Raw genomic sequence first — 20,455 nt, forward strand, 5'->3', positions numbered from 1 at the left:
ACAGTTTAATTTAAGTTGCTGTGCAGTGTTTCTAACTTAGAGACTTAGGGTTTAAAGACCACTAATCACAGAGGCTTTTGTGATGCTTGAATAATCCATGTTCAGATGAAAGGTAAGTACTTCCCATAACTTTTTTATTCAACCCTTTTAAAGCATGTCTGGTGAGAAGCCCATTAAGATACAGCACTATCTCAAACAATTTCATGTAAAGTGCTGTTAACACATTAAGGCTCAACTAGGGTAAGCAGATCTTTTCACTTACTTATTGTTTAACCATTACAATACATTAGTGAGACAAGATGGCAAAAAATCTGACAGACTTTACCTTAATGCAACTGCTGTTAAGAGTTTTATTTTCAGTTACCAGTTCAACAAATTGACAAAGTACAAATGTAGGTTTTACTGGGCTGTGCTTTTCCCAAATGCAGGTGGAACTTTTACTATTCACCTGTAATACAATACAGCTGCTTTTTAAAAGAAGTCTCCTGGCAGTTCTGTCACTTTACACATGCTTATTTCCACAACACTGGTGTTTACCCTTCCTTGGATGGGAAATTAAGAATGACTTTCTCTGCACTCCTCTGCGGATTTGGGAAACACTGTTTTTTTTAAACCACCACTGTTGTTGCTCTGATATACTTCAATTGCAAGACACGGAAGAGATTATTACCTGAGTATGAGCAGGTACAGACAGGTACTACCATTTGTCAGGAAAAAAGGCATCATAAACAAGATGGGTGTGTGCTGTTATTACTTTAAGAAGACACCAAATGAAAAGACTGAAGGCTTTAGTTCCATATGACCCTGGAAAATAATCTTTCTTGCCTCTTGTAAGGCTATTTTATTTGAGAGATTTACTTACTTGTGAGATAACTCAGCCAGCATCAATTTCTCACTTTGTGTTTGGACAGTGCTCAGCACAAACCCCACTACCTCTGGAGTCCAAGCCTTACTTCAACAGACATAGATTATTATAAACTCAGTTTTCATTTAAGAACTCAGCAGAAATATTTCTGCAAATTTCTCTTTTTGCCATTTAATGTGCCATTTAGGATCACAGTAAAAACAAAAAAGATGTATCTTTATTACAGGCCAACCGCTTCCTCAGCACCAGTACAACATTGCTTAGCAAAAAAATGGGTGAGGAGGAGAGACCAAAGGCAACAAGACTGAGTTCCTCTGATATCTAATTTACTGCAGTTTATTCTCTTCAGCTTAATGAAGATAAATGTCCTACTGCTCATTCAAGCACGCAAAATTGCTTAATTAATAGTACAATGACAGTCTCGGGACAATCGCAATCCCCCAGAGTAACGGTCTATATATTCTGTTTTGAGTCGCATGCAATCCCGTCAGAAATAAAGATGCCTCTGATAAAACAATAGTTTTTCTTCCCACGTAACTCATATGAACTTGCTCTACAGGCAAACATCTATTCTATTCTTACGCTTTCAAACAAACACCTTATCATGTTAAACATCGAAACAGGACATCACATGCATGTTCATGAGTGACCTACTAACCAGCTATGTATGCCATAGAAAAAGTGACAGAACACAACTGAACTACACTTCCAGGCTGGCAAAACAAACCCTAAATGTCCTCCTTACATGGGTCAATGAAAAAAAAAGGTCAAAGTAAATTAATACTAAGTGCATCAGGGCATTTTAGTATATTAAAACTCTACAGACCAGCTACCAAAATCACAGGACGCCAGTGGGGTTAAAGAACACCATCAACGCCTCTACACAGAAGAAATATGGCTCCACTAACAAAAGCTATTTAAGCTATTTAATCTCTTTAAAGCCTTTTAAAGCCAAGATGCAGTATGTAATCATCTCTGAGTTTCCACAGAAAAGGGGTAAGGCAAGCTGTCCTGGGTTCAGCTAAGGAGAAAAAGAACAGCTACAGCTGAACCCAGGATACAAGCCTAGTTCCATTAGAGCTTAAAGCCTTTTCCTAGTCACTGAAAAGCCCAAAGAAGTCCTAGGAAATAACAGCCAGAAGCAAAACTTCAAATTTAATTCCCATATTTTGCTTCAGTCATAGCAATGCTACAAGTGTGATAAAATTTGATACAAATGCATTAATTTTCCTCTTCTCCACTGATGTAGCCTGAACAATGAGATGGAGATCCACAAAAAGAAAAACTCCCCCTCAAGTCCACCACACTAAAGCCAGGTTATAGTGTAAGAGTTTTTCTATTTCAAGCGCAACAAAAACGATTTGTCCAAGTTACTCCAAGTTAAAAAAAAAGGGGAGAGGGATCAATTTCCATCTCCTCGTGTCTGAGTTTCTAGAACAAGACCTGAAGGAACTGAAGTTATTAACTCATCTACTTTTACTACATGCACTTAAGACATTTATCTACATCAAACATACAGTCGCTGTGTGATTAAAGCTGTTAAAACACAATACTTGGCTTTCTCCCAAACTCCAATAATACTTTTCTTGCTATATATAGTCTTCTGAGAGTTTACATTGCTTTTAAAGTGATACAGGCAGAAAAACAATCCTGATGTCACTTAGAAAGCAATGGGCTCTGAGCTGACTGTGTCAGCAGCAAGGCAGTCTCATGGAATTCTGACCCTACCCCAACATCAATTTGGTGCTCAGGCAAAGCTAAAAAAGTAAATCAAATACTAGGAAGGGAACAGAGAACATCAGTAAACCACTCAGTCCATGTTTTGCATGCAACTCCAACACTGCACTGTTATGGGTCTCCCTGCACCAAAAGCAACATAGTGATACCTGAGAAGGATTAGGGGAAAGCAGAGAGAATGGTCAATGGTGTGCAATCAATTCTGATTTTAAACAACTGAGTCTTAGGGTGCTTCAGCCTGAAAGAAGTTATTTTGAAAGAAAATAAGGAAACACTGCAGAGGTCCACAGAGTAACAAGCAAGATGGACAGCCTAGATAAGGAATGACTGCTGCCTCTCCCATACAAGAGCTGAACAACTAATTAGCAGAACTATGACGAAGTCTAAATGTAAAGGTGCTTCTCGAAGCAACAGGTAACGGACCCATAGGAAAGCCTAGCCAAAAGATGCTATAAATGCTGCAGCTTTGTAAGGGCTCCAGGGATAACCAAACAACTTCACTGGCAGGAGGTGGGGAAAACAAAAATAAAAATATCCATTAATGGTTGCTAAATATATGGAAACCACATCCAGCTCAGGAAATCCCTGAGCTAAGAATAGTTAGAAGCTGGAAGTGTATTAGAGTAGTGTAACATGTGCGTCTGCATCCTACGCTTACTTGCTTATGACCATCACTGGACAGAAGATACCGCTTAGCGGCACCTTTGGTCTGAACCACAATGACTGCTCTTAGAGTCCCAAGTCATTCTACAATACTTTCCTTACAAATGGTAGCTTCCAGATCCCCCACTGTGCATTTTCAATATCCAATTAAAATTTCACTTCCTATTTCACGTAGCCATTTAGAAGTCGAGAGGAAACTCTCCTTCTATAGAGCCATCAACCTTTGGCACTTTTCCAGTTCAAGGACACCTCTTTATCAGGGCAAGAGCAGCTAAATAAGCGGCTTTCCCTAAAACAGCACACGTTGGAATACCCTACCCTTTTGACTGACAATTTTTCAAGACTGTTATAGCAAACAGCTCTTACAAGAGATGTAAAACAATGCTTTTAAATAGAACCATGTTAACAAAACTCATGACTATATCAAACCATTATCAGATCAAGCAAGGTGTCTGTTTCAACACAATCCTCCAGTCTAAAGGAAGTACAGACTAGGGTACCATTTAAATAGGAATTTAAATTTACAGTGAATTTAAAGTAGTAATTGATATAAATAACAAATTTCCCTTCAAGCAGCAGTAAAACAATTGAGACATTTCTTATTTGTATTCTGGTAATGCCATCTGCAGATACATGAAGACAAAGCTTGCCTTTAGAAGAGCACTAGGATGAATGTATTCAAAATTTCCATTCATTTTTAGGATTATACTGAACTCGCTCACAGACTCCTTGTTTCTCACCTGCCTGTTCCGTTCATCCATTATTCTGGTGATCTGTATTTTCTTTCTCCCCATTTTTGGCCTCTTCTTTCTTTTGCTTTGCAATCCAGAAATATACTAATCCAAATGTCACTCTTCAGTATTCTAACACATGATACAGTTTTCTTTTACTGTCTTCAGCTCGAGGAAAGGTTCTTATTTCTTCTTATAAGTGCCTAAAAAATAAAATAAAAATAAAAAATTAATTTACACAACACTTGTATATCCATAAACCAGATGCATGCATAAAGTAATTTTAGCCAAGAACCAAGTATTTTCACTAGTAAAATATTATACTACACACTTTGTTCCAATTAAATCGATTCCAACTATTTGGTAGATTCTACCTACAAACTACAGATTGAAAGTTACTGATAATTTCATACACTTGCAATTGGATGCCTTAAAAAAAATTTGCCAAGGGGGTGGTGCTCACCCCTCTAAGCTTCAGGCTTTGAGTTACTGAAGGTTTCAAAAATTCACCCACAGAGTTTTGGAAACCTTACAGAGAAACCACATTGTCCGTTCCCTTTCTCATGTAAAATGATCATCATGATAACAAAACAAAGGCATGAGAACATCAAGTTTCTGTTCCTAAACTAAATTACACCTGATTTTGAAAGACAATATTTGGAGTTTCATTCAGAAACAGGAGGGAGAAGTAAAGAGGGAGTATTTTTATTTTAAGAGGATAAAGACCACAGGAAATCTTTTCGCAGAAGTCCTGTTGCACAGCTACCAATCCACCAATAAGTAATTAAGACATTCACACAGTTACTCTCTCTTCAGTAACCTGCAATTCACACATTTGTCAATACCCAACTACCATTCCAGCACTTGTTTCATGTCCTTATATTGTTTAGAAAGATAAAGATGCATGCAACTTGAAAAGCCAGTGTGCCACCATAATATTTATCTGGTACTAAGGCACCAAACTAACATGTAAAACACCAGTATTTAACCAACTGTAAATGCATTTTCAGTAAAAAAAAAAAAGAATTGCTAAGACATAATCCAAACATACTTCTTCAACTGTAGGATAACATCAATTCAACAAAACTGGAGGACAAATCGAAATAAATTGCCTCTAGAGCATCAACTGTGTATCAGTGAATAAACATGAAAAAGGTACACCTCACTCTATTACCACCCAATATTCATTAAAATAAAAGGGTAAAACCAACCACAATATTAGCTTACAACCTCTCTAACTTTCCAACCCAAAATGCCTTTTGAAATCAAGCCTTGCGTATTTTACTATGGGTGTCACAATGCCATATCCTTGAGGCCATGTGTAGAAAGTGGTGCAACCACATCACCATCACCCAGTTAATGAGAAGAGACAGCAAGAGGCAGATTAGTCACAGGCTGCACTTCACAATACATTCAATTTCCACTGAGGAAATAACCATGATGTTCTAATACAGCTTGGGAGGAAAAAAAGAGGTGAAGGAGCATCACAAAATGAAGGGATGTCATTGTATATTCACCTGCTATCAACAAGGGACTGCTTTGGTAAAACATTGTAACATTCCCCAACATAAAGATACTATCCCATGGAATTTAAGATCAAATCAACACTAAGTCTATGTGATGTCCACTGGTCACAACAAACAATGCCACTGCCCACAACCACCAAGAATATTCACTGCACTCTAAGTTTCAATTCGTAAAACATCAGCTGCCCCACTCAGGAGAAAAAAGTCTCAGCTCCTACTATAATCACACATTACATTTAGCTCTGCAAAATTCTGGTTGCATCCTTAGACATACCTAATAAAAGGGTCTCTATAAAACCGCTATTAAAATTTGGGGTTTTTTTTCATTCATGTGTGGTTTTATCTTATAAATATACCATATATTGTTCAATCAGTTCTCTGAACACAGAATTACCAGACTCCTTTCTCTGCTTTTTAAAAGAAAACACCACGGTAACCAACTAGTACATGCTAACAGTCACCACGTGCGACACCAAAAAATCCACCTGGTCCAGCATCTTACCTATTTTATCTTATCAATGGCTATGGGCAAGTATCACCAGGATGGTAAAGGAAGGACATGGGAATAGAATACATATATAACACTTAAAAGCTATATAAGCTATATATAAAACCTCTAAGATTTATAAGCCATTTTCTCCAGATATTCAGTGACTTTTGAATCAGAAACTTCTGGAGTCATATTTGGAATCTTAGACTTAAAGCTGTTCATCAAATGTCCATTAGTATTACTTTTGAATCTATGTTAAATTTTTAACACCCGGAAGAGAGGAGTTCCACGGCTTAGTTATGCATCAGAGTAGAAGATACATCATTCCATTTAAGCCTGACCCTTGTAACTCTATTTGGTATCCAGATTTTTAATTATACAAGGCAGTAAACAGTCACCTTCACCCTTCACGTCAGCCCTGATTTTGATGCCTATATTGTATCTTCCTTCAGTCACCTTTACTCAAAACTAAATAATCCTACTCTGATCAAGCACTTCTTACACAAAAGCCATTCTCTGGCCAGCTGGCCCATCCTCTCCACCCTTTGCAGTTACCCCTATCCTTCCTGAAACAGAAAGACAGGCAGTGTGTATAGTATACAGGATATGAGGTATATAAAATTTTATTATAATCTACCATAAATTTATGCAGAGGCACAATAAAATATTATGCTTGACAACATTAGACATAGGCCTGGGCAACTTTACTACTTCTCAAAATTTTCCCAAGGAAATAGCCCTATGCTCCAGAACACAACTTTAAAAGCCCTGTGTGGGACCACACACTTCCATACAGTCCTATCACATACACTCAGCTCTTCCACCTTTTGCAGTACACATTCAAAAGCAAGTCTGTGCAGTGAATAAAATAAGATCTCATGGGAGAACAAGGCAGAGAGTAAGAGAAATATGACTTGAAACTATGCAATATATATACTTAAGGATACAAAATGAGAAATGCACACATGTTTTCCATGAGCTAATGGAAGAAACAATAGCAGAGAAACACTATTACCTGCTTCACGTACCATTGCGCAAAGGGAAATGGGAAAACTGACTGTAATTTTCACCAACATTTTGTTATAGTTTGAGGGTGTTTTTTCAGGTCTTGAACAACTAGCATGCTCTATTAGGCATAAACGCATCAACCCATTTCCCATCTACAACCTCTGCTTTACCCTCTTTAATCAGCCCACTGCTGTCTCTCATCTCTCTTTTGCTTCTTTCTCTACTTTCTTCAACCTCAAGCTCTTTTCTCACTTAGCAGATTCCAAATCCCTACTTGCACGTCTGTCCCCGTTTAGGTCCAGTCTCTCCTCCCTCTCCCACACGTTGCTATGGACACCAGAAAACCCGGCTTTGGAACATATTTGCCAAAGGCAGCCCAGCTCTGAAATACAGCATCCCTTTCATTTTGAAGTCATGTACAGGATGATATTCAAAGCTAAGAACTGAAACATAAGTTTGGCATGAGCTTAGGGCAGAAAGGATCCTGACACTAACTGCAAAATCAGAGTAAATTGTGCAGTAAAAAGCCACTTTTCATGCGTGCTCAGAACATCCAAATGGGAAGCTACCACCAATGACAAATGCATGTTACATCTCTCATGGGAACAATGACTTTTCCATTTTCTAATCCTTGATTGTGTCAGAGCTGCAGTTTTACTTTCCATCCTGACTAGCAACAAAGCCATGTAAGATAAAAGACAGCATTCACTATATGGTTTCATTCAACACGTAAGTAACAGTTTTAATTTTGCTAAATCACAGTTGTACTGCGAACATACTTAAGTCTGAAGTCAGAAAGTCATTTCGTTTAGATAATCAAACTTTGTCCCAAATAAAGGAAAACTGATCTATAAAGATCAATGCATATTTACTTCTGAAAGTAAATGTGGAACTAAAGTGAAGTAACCTTGATGAAGGTAACATTCTACTTCCTTAAGTGACAGAATCAAATGACAGCCACCAAAACTGCCTTCCGTAACTTGAGGGTCACGCAGAAGCAAAGTATTTCTTTTTCTTGTTTATAACAAGAATTTCAGCAAATACTAAACAGAACAATAAGAATAAACAGAGAAAAGAAGGGAAAAAAACATGTGCTTCATGATGAGCTTCAACGAGAAAACATCAGCTTGCAATAATAGCAAGAAAAATACTTGTAGCTGTCCAAGTAAAAGACTATTATTGTATAAAAGTAGACTTCATTCCAAATTTTCTGGGTTGATTCCCTTCCCCTACGATGTGAAAACACACGAAATACTGAAAGCCAACAGAACCATATGCACAAATACCCCCTCCTGACTGCAGATTTTCAGGAGCTCCGCTCAGTTCTCTGTTGTCAAGGTTGCTCACAGTTTCATAATAGCGAGAGATGCTGAACTTTAAAGCAAGGAAACTGTGTTTGACCTATTTAAAAAGATTCTTTCAAGGGTTCAGTGGAAAGAAATTATATCTGTGCAGAACTCCACAAGGTTTGGAAGCCTTCTGGCAGAACAGGTTAGGAAAAACTGTGTCAGAATTACACTCCTTCCATTTATTTTGCCTTTATTTGCCTCTGCTTCTTTGTTTTCTTGGAACTTCCATTTCAGCATCATGGTTACAGGTTACATTTGACAGTCACCATCTCAGCAGAGCTCATTTACTGCAATGCACACAAAGAAATGAGTGTCATGACGTCAGATCATTTGCATGATAACTCTCAAAAGCCACAGCTGCATGAAAGCAGATCTCTACAGATGCAGCTCACACTGATAATACTTAGGTAAGGCTTACTAAATAGCAGACAATGTTCTCTTACTAAATCAAGGTTAATAGGACTTTTTCTAGTCTTAAAGAAGCTTGTGCAGATACTCCTGTAGATTCTGCCCCTCAACATGAACTGATGGGCATAGACTGTGCTACCAAATCACAGCCAAACTGCACTCACTGGCAATTCCAACTAACACTTTGCATGCTCACCAAGGATGTGACCAGAATATAAAGATTCCCATACATAGCAAGATGGAGATGAGGCCCATTACCATGTGTTGACTTCTTTACATGAACATTCCACCAACCCTGCTCCCAAAATTCACTACCACTTTGAAGACAGATTTTGAAATGAAGATTTCAAGCAAAGGGACTCTATCTACCTTTATGTTTGCCTTTAACAGAGACCACACTCACATTCTTGCTGTGGTTTTTGCAGAGGTGTGCAAAAACAGTAACAAAACAGTGATTCCTACAGCCACATTTCTACAGCCCTGTCATAATACATTGTGGTAAGTAATGTCAAATGTAAGCGTAAAACAATAGCACAGCCTATCCCTTCCAAACAAGACATGTTGTCATTTATCTCGCTTCTTGTCATACCACAATATTAGGAAATAAACCTTTTTTCATTCTTAAGTTTAGAAGCCATTCTTCTACATCCAAGTAGAGCCTTACAGTGAGATTGGCCTCAAAGCTCCAAGGTCTTCAGCTAGCAAGTGATACACAAGCATTGTTATACAACAATAATACCACCCTTAGCCAAAATAACTTTCTATAAGAAGTAGGACATAAAAAATACAGAAAGCCATAAACAATTCTTGACTGATATTCTTTTTTATGCATCATAAAACACTTGTTTCTTTTAGCTGGGAAGAACAACACACACCTTTGATACTACACAACTTAAGTGAACCATACTTCCAAGAGTGGATTTGTGAAGTTTTGCAACTAAACACGGTCCCCAGCTCCATATTAAAATGAAAACTATTTTTGAGCCTCTAATTCGTAAGTTACAAGGGTTTTCAGATTAAGCTTTTGAAGGCATATTAGAAAAGATACCAAAATACTCTCAAAAACTACTGTCTTCCTGAAGAACTGCACCTCCTAAATACTACTTAAATACACTGTTGCACAAAATGGCCTTTCTGCCATTCCTTCCCATGCAGCAAGTAAGATGAAGTTGAATAACAGTATTTTCTTGCAAACTACAAAACTCTAAACTGTATGAAAAAATGGGCTAAGACTCAGATGCCTGTTTCTGAAACAAGTTTTACTACTCTTAGAATGCACTTCTTTTTAAAGATGGATTTTCTCAAGCTGACAGAGCAAACAGATTTCAAGAACTATCAGCATCACCTATGACAGCACATGCACTCCTAGATAAAATGACAGATGTGGCCTTGCCCAGGACCAGGAGTAGCCAAGAATTCTGCTCTACTTTGTTATTTAAGATGCATTCACATTCCAATTAAACTCAATACCCATATAGTTTTCACACTGTTACACTGCTATGAGCAGAAAGCCAAAAAAAAAAAACCTGTTCAAGTCATCCTAGTCTGAGCCTTTATACCCTCTAGAAGCAAACAGCCATTATCAAGCTCTCTGTAAAATCACACATCTTTACCACATATTTTCACGTGATATTAAATTCTATTTTATTATTCCCATCCCTATATTTGATCTTGATATTTTCTACTATAATTTAACCTTGCATTCCCAAAAAACATGTTAGAGCACAGCTGGAAAACAGGATCTGGAAACTAATGAGCTAACAGCAGACAAAGATGACCACAGAAAAAGAACTAAACTTTCAATATGGGATTAAAATCCAATTTTAGATAGAAACACAACTTAAAATAATAAGTAACCACAAGAATTCTGTTTCCAGACATCTAGAAACGATTAAGAAAATAAGTGCATGACTGAATAGCAGTCTGGAAAACACACTCTGAAGAGTTTCTCAAGAAACTTGTTCCTAATTTATCATATAATCTGTTGAAAGATGCAACTTTTCCATGGTATACAAAAATAGCCACAAACAAAAATGATTCTGAGCTCTGTTAACAAAAGAAAACCCAGCATTTAAAAGCTGTGGGCAGAAAAATTAATTTCCTAGTGAATGAACCATAGCATTTAGAACAGTCATGTCAAGCCTGATCACAATTTTACATCTTTTGCCCAAATAATCTTTTTTTTTTTCCCATTTACAGCTCTTAGAAATTAATAAAGTACATGAAGAAATCTAAATGGAAGTTTAGGTTTGATTGTTCCATTACAAAGTAATCATCATTTGATGCTCTGCAGGTATTCAATTAGTTTACAACTCATTATACATTTTGTAACTTTCAGTTATTTAGCTTAAAGTGCAACTAAAAGCCTTTAAACACAGATTTAAACCTACAGACCTCTGTGCAACTTAACCCACAGAAATAAGGTTTCTTCCCTGAACTAAAATATACATACAAAAAAAGATACTAAATGATCAAGATCAAAACCATCTGCTTTGGGGTTATTAAGTATCTGCAATGGCTGTAGAACTCAGCGACCATATGGCAAAAAAAGAAAAAGGCACAGAGCCACATGTCTACTTACCAGAACTCCTTTCCGTCTCAAAAGAAAGAGCCACCAGGATAAACCTTCCAAAATGCTGATAAAAACACATCTACTAGACATGGCTTTAAATTATATACCATTTCACCCACAACAATCAGCTGCTACAGAAGAGCAGGAGGCATTTCACCTTGTGAAATGAACTTCTTACATTCATCTTGCAGAAGAAATCACCAAATCTAGACTACTGTTCTCAGCTGGGAAGGTAACTGCCTTTCTTTAAAGACAGCCTAACGACTCAATAAGAATCAGCTGAAAAGACACCTTCACAAGCATTGGTAATCAACTAAACAACAAACACCTAACTGTGTGGACAATTAAAAGGCTCATTTTAATGTTTTTCTTCATCTTACAACGAAAGAGGCAAAATACACACAAGACTGTTCAGTTTCCAATTATTATACTTATCAACCAGAAAGGAGCTTTCTTCTGACTTTGCAACATCTTAACACTTCCTCAATCTTCCCCAGGCTCACTGATGCATCTTTAGATCACACTTAGAACACGCTACATACTGCTAAGTTAAGTCATGGCTTTAAGAAAAAGTATTGTCATGGGAAATCTATTTCCAGAAGTCTCCATATTTCATCAGTTACCGCAGTGACTCGCAAGCTTTAATTACTGCCATCTTGGCTCATTACTTTCTCCATCTCAACATAAGTTTATCATTTGATCAGAGAATACAGATAATCTTATTTTGCGTAACAGGCATTTGGCAAAGGTATACCTCATTATCTCAAAGTTCTCACAATACCTCTGCCTCGCTTGTCACATCTATATTTATCCTTGTGGAAATCAGCAGAGCAAACCAGGGTCAGGGCAGCAAACAACACTCAGGACTGCAAGTGGACAGAAGCCGTTTACACAGTTAACAGCAGCTGAAACTGTTCTGATCATTGATTTGGTCAGATTTCTGTGAGATTCTAGACAAGCTGCAGCACCTGTTTGGTTTTGGGGTTGTTTTTTTATATGTGGTCACTCTCTGTTTTCATCATTTTATAGAAAACTAAATTGAAAGCTTTCCTCTGATGTAACATGGCCATGTCAGGGTGAATTCAGTAGGAGCAGCATTTGAAGCGTAAGCAACAACATGTCAAAGTAACCTTAAAATTCAGCTTCCTGGCATTTCTGTTTGGACATAAGGAGTACTGCTCTTCTTTTTGCCTCTGAGAACTGCATGATTTAAGTTGATTGTCTTTTCTAAGGAGAACTGAAGTTTTTAGTAGGTGCTTTTGGGGGGCAGGCTAATTTTACAGTAATTTAGAGCCTCAACAAATAACCTACATATAAAAACCTGAACATTCATAAACCAAAAACTAGACAAAAATATCCCTCTCTGTTAAGTTCTGATGTATCATAACCACATTTCACAGTGGGATTATTCAGCAAAAAAATAAACACCTGAAAGCAACATAAAACAATACGAGTGTACTACTAATTCTACACATAGTTCAAAATCAAACAAGGTGCCAACTGAGCCAACTCCAACAGCATACTGACATGAGAGTTACAATTCGCAGAAACGAAGATAGGCAGCAAAACCATTTAGAACCCAGCACATGCTGGAGGACAATGTTGAGAGATTTATGACTCTCATCCTCCAAATCCTCTCTTTAAAATTGTATTCAAATTTTGCAGGCTGTACTTCAGCTTCCTTGTAGCAAATGCCAAATAAGCAATTCTCCAGTTAAGTAAAACAGTGTCTATTTTCAGTGTATTAAAACTGACTGGTGTACAGCTGGCACAGTTTCCCAAGGCAAGAGTAGAAACCATAGCAGATTTTTCCTTAGGAAGCATGTATATAAAAGGCATTGCATTTCCTCAGTTTTTTAGTTTCTTCTCCTGAAAAAACAAAGAACATAAATTATGAGATAATCTTATTTAACACTGAGCCTAATGTAAAAAAGCCCTGTGAGCCTCATGCTTCAGCAAACCCATTTTGTGACTTGCAGCAAGTCTTCCAACACTCCGTGAAGTTCATGTACCAGTGACTAAACTTCTGGTAATTTTCTACAAAGAGGGAAACTGTCCATCCTGCCTACAAAGGACAAACTGTTGAGGTAATGCAAAAAACAGCCTCATGACAGCAACTTCAACACATGTTACCGAGCAAACATTACAGCAATCAAAAACATTTACAGCTGACTTCAGGAATGTAATGGGATACACAGGCAGCCATAGCTGTTGCGTGATTCTGCTTGTACCTGTCCTACAGAGAGCTTCCTCAAACCAGACTTCACCCTAAAATCCACCAGATTTTGAGGGTCTTAGCAAGGGGACAAATGTAAGCAGATGAGAGAATGAAAATATATTTAATTATAAACGAAGAGCCTTCTTGCACATTGTGCCCTTGCAAGATGGGTCTTTATTCCCAAGTTTGGCTTCAGTCAACAGTGTCTTTGTGACACAGAGCACCGTGTGCTCTCATTTTGTATTTGGGAAACTTCTTCCCAAGGTTCAGCTTTTTCTTAACTGTTTCTTCCTGATCCAATATATCAGCCTTTCTTGACATTCTGCACATGCTGCAGGCTCCGAGCTTCTTGCCCAACTCCTGTTTGAGGGGCTTTTTGTTTGCTTGTTGGTATTTTGTCTGTTTATTTGCTCTTGAGGTTTTTTTACCTGCTGAAACAGGCAGTCTCCACAACCACTTCCCTCCTGAGCTTTCTTACCAAATACGTAATTCCAGTCTTCCAGAAGATTCCACATGATAAGGCGCCCCCTCCTTTTAAAGGGAACAGGACAGGAAAACCAAGAACAAATGGAAGAGATAACACATCAAAGGATCTATATGAAGCTTTAAATCACTGAACAATTATCCAGAAAGCTTCCTGCTAATTTATTCAATGCCTGATTAAATGACAGCATGCAGTCATATTGTTGAAGTGCAACAATTATAAACCAGACACGACAACATAATGCTTCACAACAGCCTGCATGCCTCAGGAAGGCATTCAGTAAACCATAAAGACGCCTACATGTTTCTAACAGAGTAGTGGTAAGGCTCTTTTTCTGTGGCTGTCATAGCCTTTGCTCAAAATTCAGTCGGTTAAAATTCAGACATACCACCAGTTCAAACTTCTAAGTAAAAATATCTTTTTAAAGTTACACTGTAATTCACTTACAGATTAAACCCACATGTCAGGGAATTATTCCCTTCCTTGCATCCTTTTAAGCAAATAATCATTTCATACCTAAGTAAAATAAAACATTATTGCTGGGGGAGGGGGAGCTGCAGCAGATCATAAGGCAAGTCCTTTCCATGCATGCATGGAGACTGCTTCTTTATAATCTAAAGGTTTCAGAATACAAGGCAGACAGGTGGCAAATAATAATATACAAGTGAGATGAATCCAGTCAGCCACATGTTTGGAGTGATGAACTGGAAAAAGATTAAATACAGGAATAATACAGACAACACCACTGAATTCAGAAGATGGTGCTAGGTAACCATGGCCAAGAAACAGTCCGATTCCCATGAATTCTCTAATTTCAGCAGCCACTTTAAAAGGCAGCCTGGAATGAAATTCCTTACAACCTAAAACATTTTATTGATCCAAGTACTCCATAACCCTCTTTCTTCCCCCACACTCCCAGGCTGGCATTACAGTCCTCCATTTGGATGTCTATATACTTAAAAGCAATCACGAACTAAGACTGTCCAAATCAAGTAGAAGGTAGGCCATTAAAAACAAAAGTGAACTACAGTAAGATACGTACCCCAATACCTAAACATACTGTAGAAAACTCAGTTTCTACTAAGAAAAGAAGTGGGAATATTCTTCAGACTATTTTCTGCTCCCACACAAAAATCTTTTGCTTCATGGGCAGGGGATATCTGATGGTCTGGGCATTCACATGTCATTAATCTTGCCCATTTGATACACTTGAAAAATGTTACCTGACCTACACTGATTATAGCACACTGAATCTCCAGGTAAGAGCTGTTCTCTGAATATAAACTGGTAGTTGGAAAGTGGAAACTCATGATGCTACATTAACTCCATTACTTGCTATACCTGCAAGGCAGAGCAAATTATAAAATCTAATTATTTCACCTTTCTTGTAGATTGCTGCAAACAAAAAAAAAACTGAGTCATTTGACCCAAACTAACATTGCTGCTTTGTAAGAGAACTCGATGATCTGTGATGGATAGCAAGACGGATTAAAATATCTTTTTCAATAGCTTCTGGAATGAAATTGAAATGACTATAAATAAAAGAGAGCAGGCTGACCCATTTGTTCCCATTATTGTATTAAAACCAGAAATTGTCAAAACATGGAAAATATCTCCATTTCTCTTCCTGTCAACAAGCCCTGACAAACATCTTACATGAATAGAGCCACTAAAAAGGTCTGACTGAGAAGTTACAACTGACAGAAGTGTAAGTGAAGGCCCAGAAAAATTTAAGTGAGGTCCCAAGCAAGAATCACTTAACTGATCTACATATAAAAAACCCTTCTGATAAACTACTAGATGAACAAACTACTACATCGCTGAAGAGTTAAGCAAGAGCAAGGAATATTCAGAAAAGCAAGATATCCCAAAAGCTGGAACTTAATGTATCTTAAAGGCAGCTGGTCTATTTTTAATTACATTAAGTAGCCAGGAATCTGAAGCAGAAACCCAGACAGGCTCAGATTATTGTAGACTTCCCTTCGCGAAAACCTCTTCCATTTAAACAAGTATATTCGTTTAACTTTGACATGAAACATAAGATGCAAATGCAAGCTTTTGGAAACTGTAAGATAGACATCTCTGTCTTCGACTACTTAGCCAGCCAAGTATCTGATGCAATGACTGCCTAGAGTGGACAATAACCAGGGTCAGTTGGGAATCAGAGACTATCAATATAGCTGGGTATCCAGACCTGCAATTATGCATTAGAAAACAACACAAACCAACCAACCTCACAGTCACACACAGTTACTATCCTGAGTTTAGAAAAGGGGAAAAGAAAGCAAAGAAAAAAAAAAAAAATCATCCTCACTATCAAAGAAACTGCCAGAAATGCCAAGCAGAAGCCTTAAAACCACTTCAGAAGGGAAGACTGCATCATCAGTCTTGCACTATTAGATGGTCAAAGTAGACATCTCAGCATTTAATTATTGCATCAGTGATTTAAACCTGCTAGGAAAAGGACAGACAACAGTGCCTATTTCACACACACTGCCGGATCCCTTCCACCCATGCTGTCTCCTTGTTCATCTCTTGACAAAAACCTAAGACACCTAGGAACCATATTTCAGTTTCAAGGCGAATGCACAGTAGTCAGATGTGAATGACTTCTCCTTGAAGGTATGAGTCCTAATTGCTGCACTTAATGTTAACAGCAGTACCTTACTTTGGTAAGAGCAGTTGCATGCCACTATAAAACTTCAATAGGGGCTGTAGCTCTGGCACATGAAAGTATGCAATACGTAAGTTCAGACACCTTAGTTAATCTTTGAGCTTGGAGAAATGAGTGGTTAAAGCTACTGTTAAACTCCTGTGTGAAGTGATACTTATTTAGATATAGAAACAAATGGCTTATATTCTAACAGTATCACTACAGCACACAAGGGAGATTTTCCAATCTTTTCCATTCCTTTCTGGTATGACAATAAACCATTCTGTTTTCACAAAATACCCTATCTACTTACTTCCCTAAATAAAGAAAAAGAATATCTCACATTAAATGTTTTCATGACTGCATGTACATCATTAGAATCACAGAACTGTATAGGTTGGCATGGACCCTAAAGCTCATATAGTTCCAAATCCCCCTGCCATGGTCAGGGACACCTTCCATTAGAGCAGGTTGCTCCAGGCCTAGTCCAGCCTGGCCTTGAACACTGCCAGGGATGGGGCAGCCGCAGTTCCTCTGGGCAACCTGTGCAAGAGTCCCATCACCCTCACAGGGAAGAGCTTCTTCCTCATATCTAATCTAAACCTACCCCTTGCCCTATCCCCAAATGCCCTTGTAAAAGTCAGATGCTAGCTTAATTATTTTACAGCATCTCATTTTATTCAAAGTAAATCATCTGTGAACATGATCACATAGTGTTATATGAACAAGAAAAGTGAACCACAGTGAACTGGCATGCAGCTGATAAACAACTTTCAAGAACCTGCTTAGAAGCATTCTTGCACCTGCACGAAACCTTAACTCCTCTTAAAAGTTATTGTTAAGTGCTCTGGGCCTTCAGGAATTTAAACCATCTTTCTTTTACATGCTGACTGGAAGCCTTGCAGCAGCTGAAGCAATAAATATTGACAGCTAGCTGGCAAACAGCAGATATACCAGGCCTTGTAGTCTCCTATTTCACCTGCATCAGCAAAGACAGAGCCTTGAAGGGACAGCATAACTAGGGCTTAATATGTTCATCTGTATTACCACTGCTTTTTCCTATATGAAAAGCTTACCTACCCCTCAATAAGACTGGTGTACATTTTATCATACCTGCTTTAGAAAGTATATCACCCTGAACACGTCAATTAGCTATTAGATCATTGCAGCACACAGACACTAACAAAGCTCTAACTCTGGCTGCAAACTGTACTGCAAGAAACTCGCAGCATCCAGTTTCACCCTTTCATGCTATTACATAGCTCAGCTCCTTCTCCCTTAAACCCACCCTTTGCAAGTTTTGCATATGAGGCCACATATTGCTTAATAAAAACTAAACCATCAACTTAAAGCAAACAGGGAAAAGGCTGTATGCCAAAATACAAGACACTCGTGACAGCACATAAGAAATAGAAGAAAGAATTTGTAAAGTGGATTATATTGATGACTAAGTTCTACTTTTCTCTTAGTTCTCACCTCATATCCTCTACTTTGAGGCAGGACTAAAGCAGCTGTAAGGGAATGTATTCAGACTTGTTTAAGGAAAATTCAAAACAAAACAAAACAGAGGAGACTACAAAATTCTATCCATCTTCCCACCAGAAGAAAGGCATCTTTCCAGCGATTCACTCAGCGCCTCAGACAAACTGCAGATTGATGGTTGGTTTTCAGCACATTTCATCCTGCTGCCAAACTAACAGATTTTTAAACTGAGATTTGAAACAAAGACTTCTTAGTACAACCCAAAATGTTGAGCACTGAGTCAGACCTATTTCTCAAACCTTCAATTTATGATTTCATCTGAAGCCAACAGATTTTCACCCCTGCACAGACACACCTTAGATTATCGGCTATGTTTAGCTTTGTTAGAATTCACCAACATAATCATCATTTTCTCCAGCACACAGCCTCACCAGGGGAGGGGTGGAGACATTCTCCACACAATAAACATTTGCCTGCTTTCAAAAGGAAGATATGAATCAAAACAAGCTCACCCTGTACTTCTAGCAGGCACTACTCTTAATGTGTTACGTCAGCCAACACTTGTGGAGATTCTTCCTTAGAGCTTCTTGTAGCACTTCCTTCCTCTTTGTCTGCCACTGAATTCATTTAACTTTAATGGTTAATATCTGATTAACAGCATTAGCAGGCCTGTATAGGTGGCACACACTCTCCTTTCATACTCCACTTAACAAAAGGCAAACCCTTTAGCATTCTGCATCAGAAAAAGCACCATAGAAAATCTTAAGACTACGATAAATGCACAGTTCAGTGGCAGATAAGCAGGCATGAAGTAGGTCTATTACAAAGGTAGACAGCGCCTAGAAGGAAGCAATGCTCTAAGCTTTGCATTGAACAGAATAAACTAAGATTCCTGCTCATTTTAATGCTGCCAAATAAGTCCGGTTGCATTGTTTGCAAGATGTCAGTTTGGGCTTGGAAAGGAAGATGTACTTAGGCTATTTATCAAATCCTCAGACTCAAAACCTCATTTTATTCAAATGGGTGCCCTTGCCTAAGTCTTTCAGTAGGTGGAACTGAAGCCAAGAAATTCCTGAACAAGATGGCGATATTCCCTATAATCTTCCCATAGAGGGGTGAGACAGCTCTCAAGTCTCACTGTTTGTTCTTCTTCGGAATAAGTTAAGTTTGCTTCAGTGAAGATGCCCACCCCATACGGCTGCAAGTAAGGCACTGATGAGAAGGGGAATTCTGCAAAAGCACAGGAAAAACCATGATGCAGGACAGCAGCAAAGTTAAGTTGATTTGTAGGGAGTTTTATCTGGCATTTTATCCAATTTGATGCCACAAAGTGTAGAACCAAGACATGGACCTGGTGCTTTAAATTTAGTCAGTTCAAACAGCCATTAAAAAGAAACTAATTCTCATTCAATTTTAAGGGTTTCACCTTAAGAAGAGGTCTTTCAAGGATGCACATGGTATTCTTTGGCCTTCTGAAAGCAAAATCAATAAAGCACAAGACTCCACTCTTGTAACAAAATGTGTTTAGAAGAGCCATAATAAAAGACAAATTAAAATCATTAAACTGAAATTCGTAAGTATTTGTCACTCAACATTTCAGCACTGACAAATCCATTACAAACAAGTCGCAGCTTTTGCAAGAGACCTGAGTTTTCGTGGTTCTGCAGTGTCTCAAATGCTGCTATGGAAAAACAAACTGGGAACTCTAAAGGGACCTTGTTTTCATATGCTATTAATGCAGGAGCTTGGGTGACAGTATTATTGATATTTTGAAACACTTAAAAAGACCAATTGTAGCTTCTAACACAATTACACTCTGGACAGCTAGGAAACAGTACATATGCTAAGGTATGTAACTCCTGAGCACACAATATCCTTGTGTTTTATGGAATAATTTCAGTTCCCTATTATGTTAGAGACGATTTAATGCTGCTTTACCATGTATGTCCTTAAAGTACTCAAAAGAAAAAACAGTGGGTTTCCTCGTAATTTGTCTGCAATCACAGTATCTACCAAACTACAGAATTAAACAGCGAATACCTTCACTCTTTTTAAGGAGCTTATTAGTCCATACAGACAATGCATCTAGAGACACCATCAAAAACCAAAATCTAGCAACCCATCACCTGGAAGAAAGCACCTACATAGTCTTCTGAGCAGGAAGGGGTAGAAAAGTTACCAGCTAGAAGATGTACAAGTTCGAACAGAGCTGGGGGAGGAGGAATTCTTTGTTCCTCTGCTTTTGGCCAAGCCTCACTGGCATGACGTG

At 38.1% G+C, this 20,455-nt stretch overlaps 1 protein-coding gene across 9 annotated transcripts in view; it reads right to left on the minus strand.

The window, feature by feature from the left end:
• Positions 1–20,455, minus strand: part of MEF2A (myocyte enhancer factor 2A) — an 89,598-nt gene that overhangs the window by 49,879 nt on the left and 19,264 nt on the right. For 8 of the 9 annotated variants that reach the window (XM_061371267.1, XM_061371263.1, XM_061371258.1 and 5 more), the window contains exon 2: positions 4,006–4,199. In XM_061371267.1, coding sequence (XP_061227251.1) covers positions 4,006–4,059 — 54 coding nt within the window. In that variant the 5' untranslated portion in view covers positions 4,060–4,199. Of the gene's footprint in view, positions 1–4,005; positions 4,200–11,358; positions 11,495–20,455 lie in introns of those variants that run through there. The other variant, XM_061371259.1, reaches the window with a different exon arrangement.

Source organism: Neopsephotus bourkii, unplaced genomic scaffold, assembly GCF_033783945.1.
Source record: "Neopsephotus bourkii isolate Nb327-2 ecotype Australia unplaced genomic scaffold, CSIRO-AGI_Nbou_v1 NB_1572, whole genome shotgun sequence".
In the NCBI taxonomy this organism is placed as follows: Eukaryota; Metazoa; Chordata; class Aves; order Psittaciformes; family Psittacidae; genus Neopsephotus; species Neopsephotus bourkii.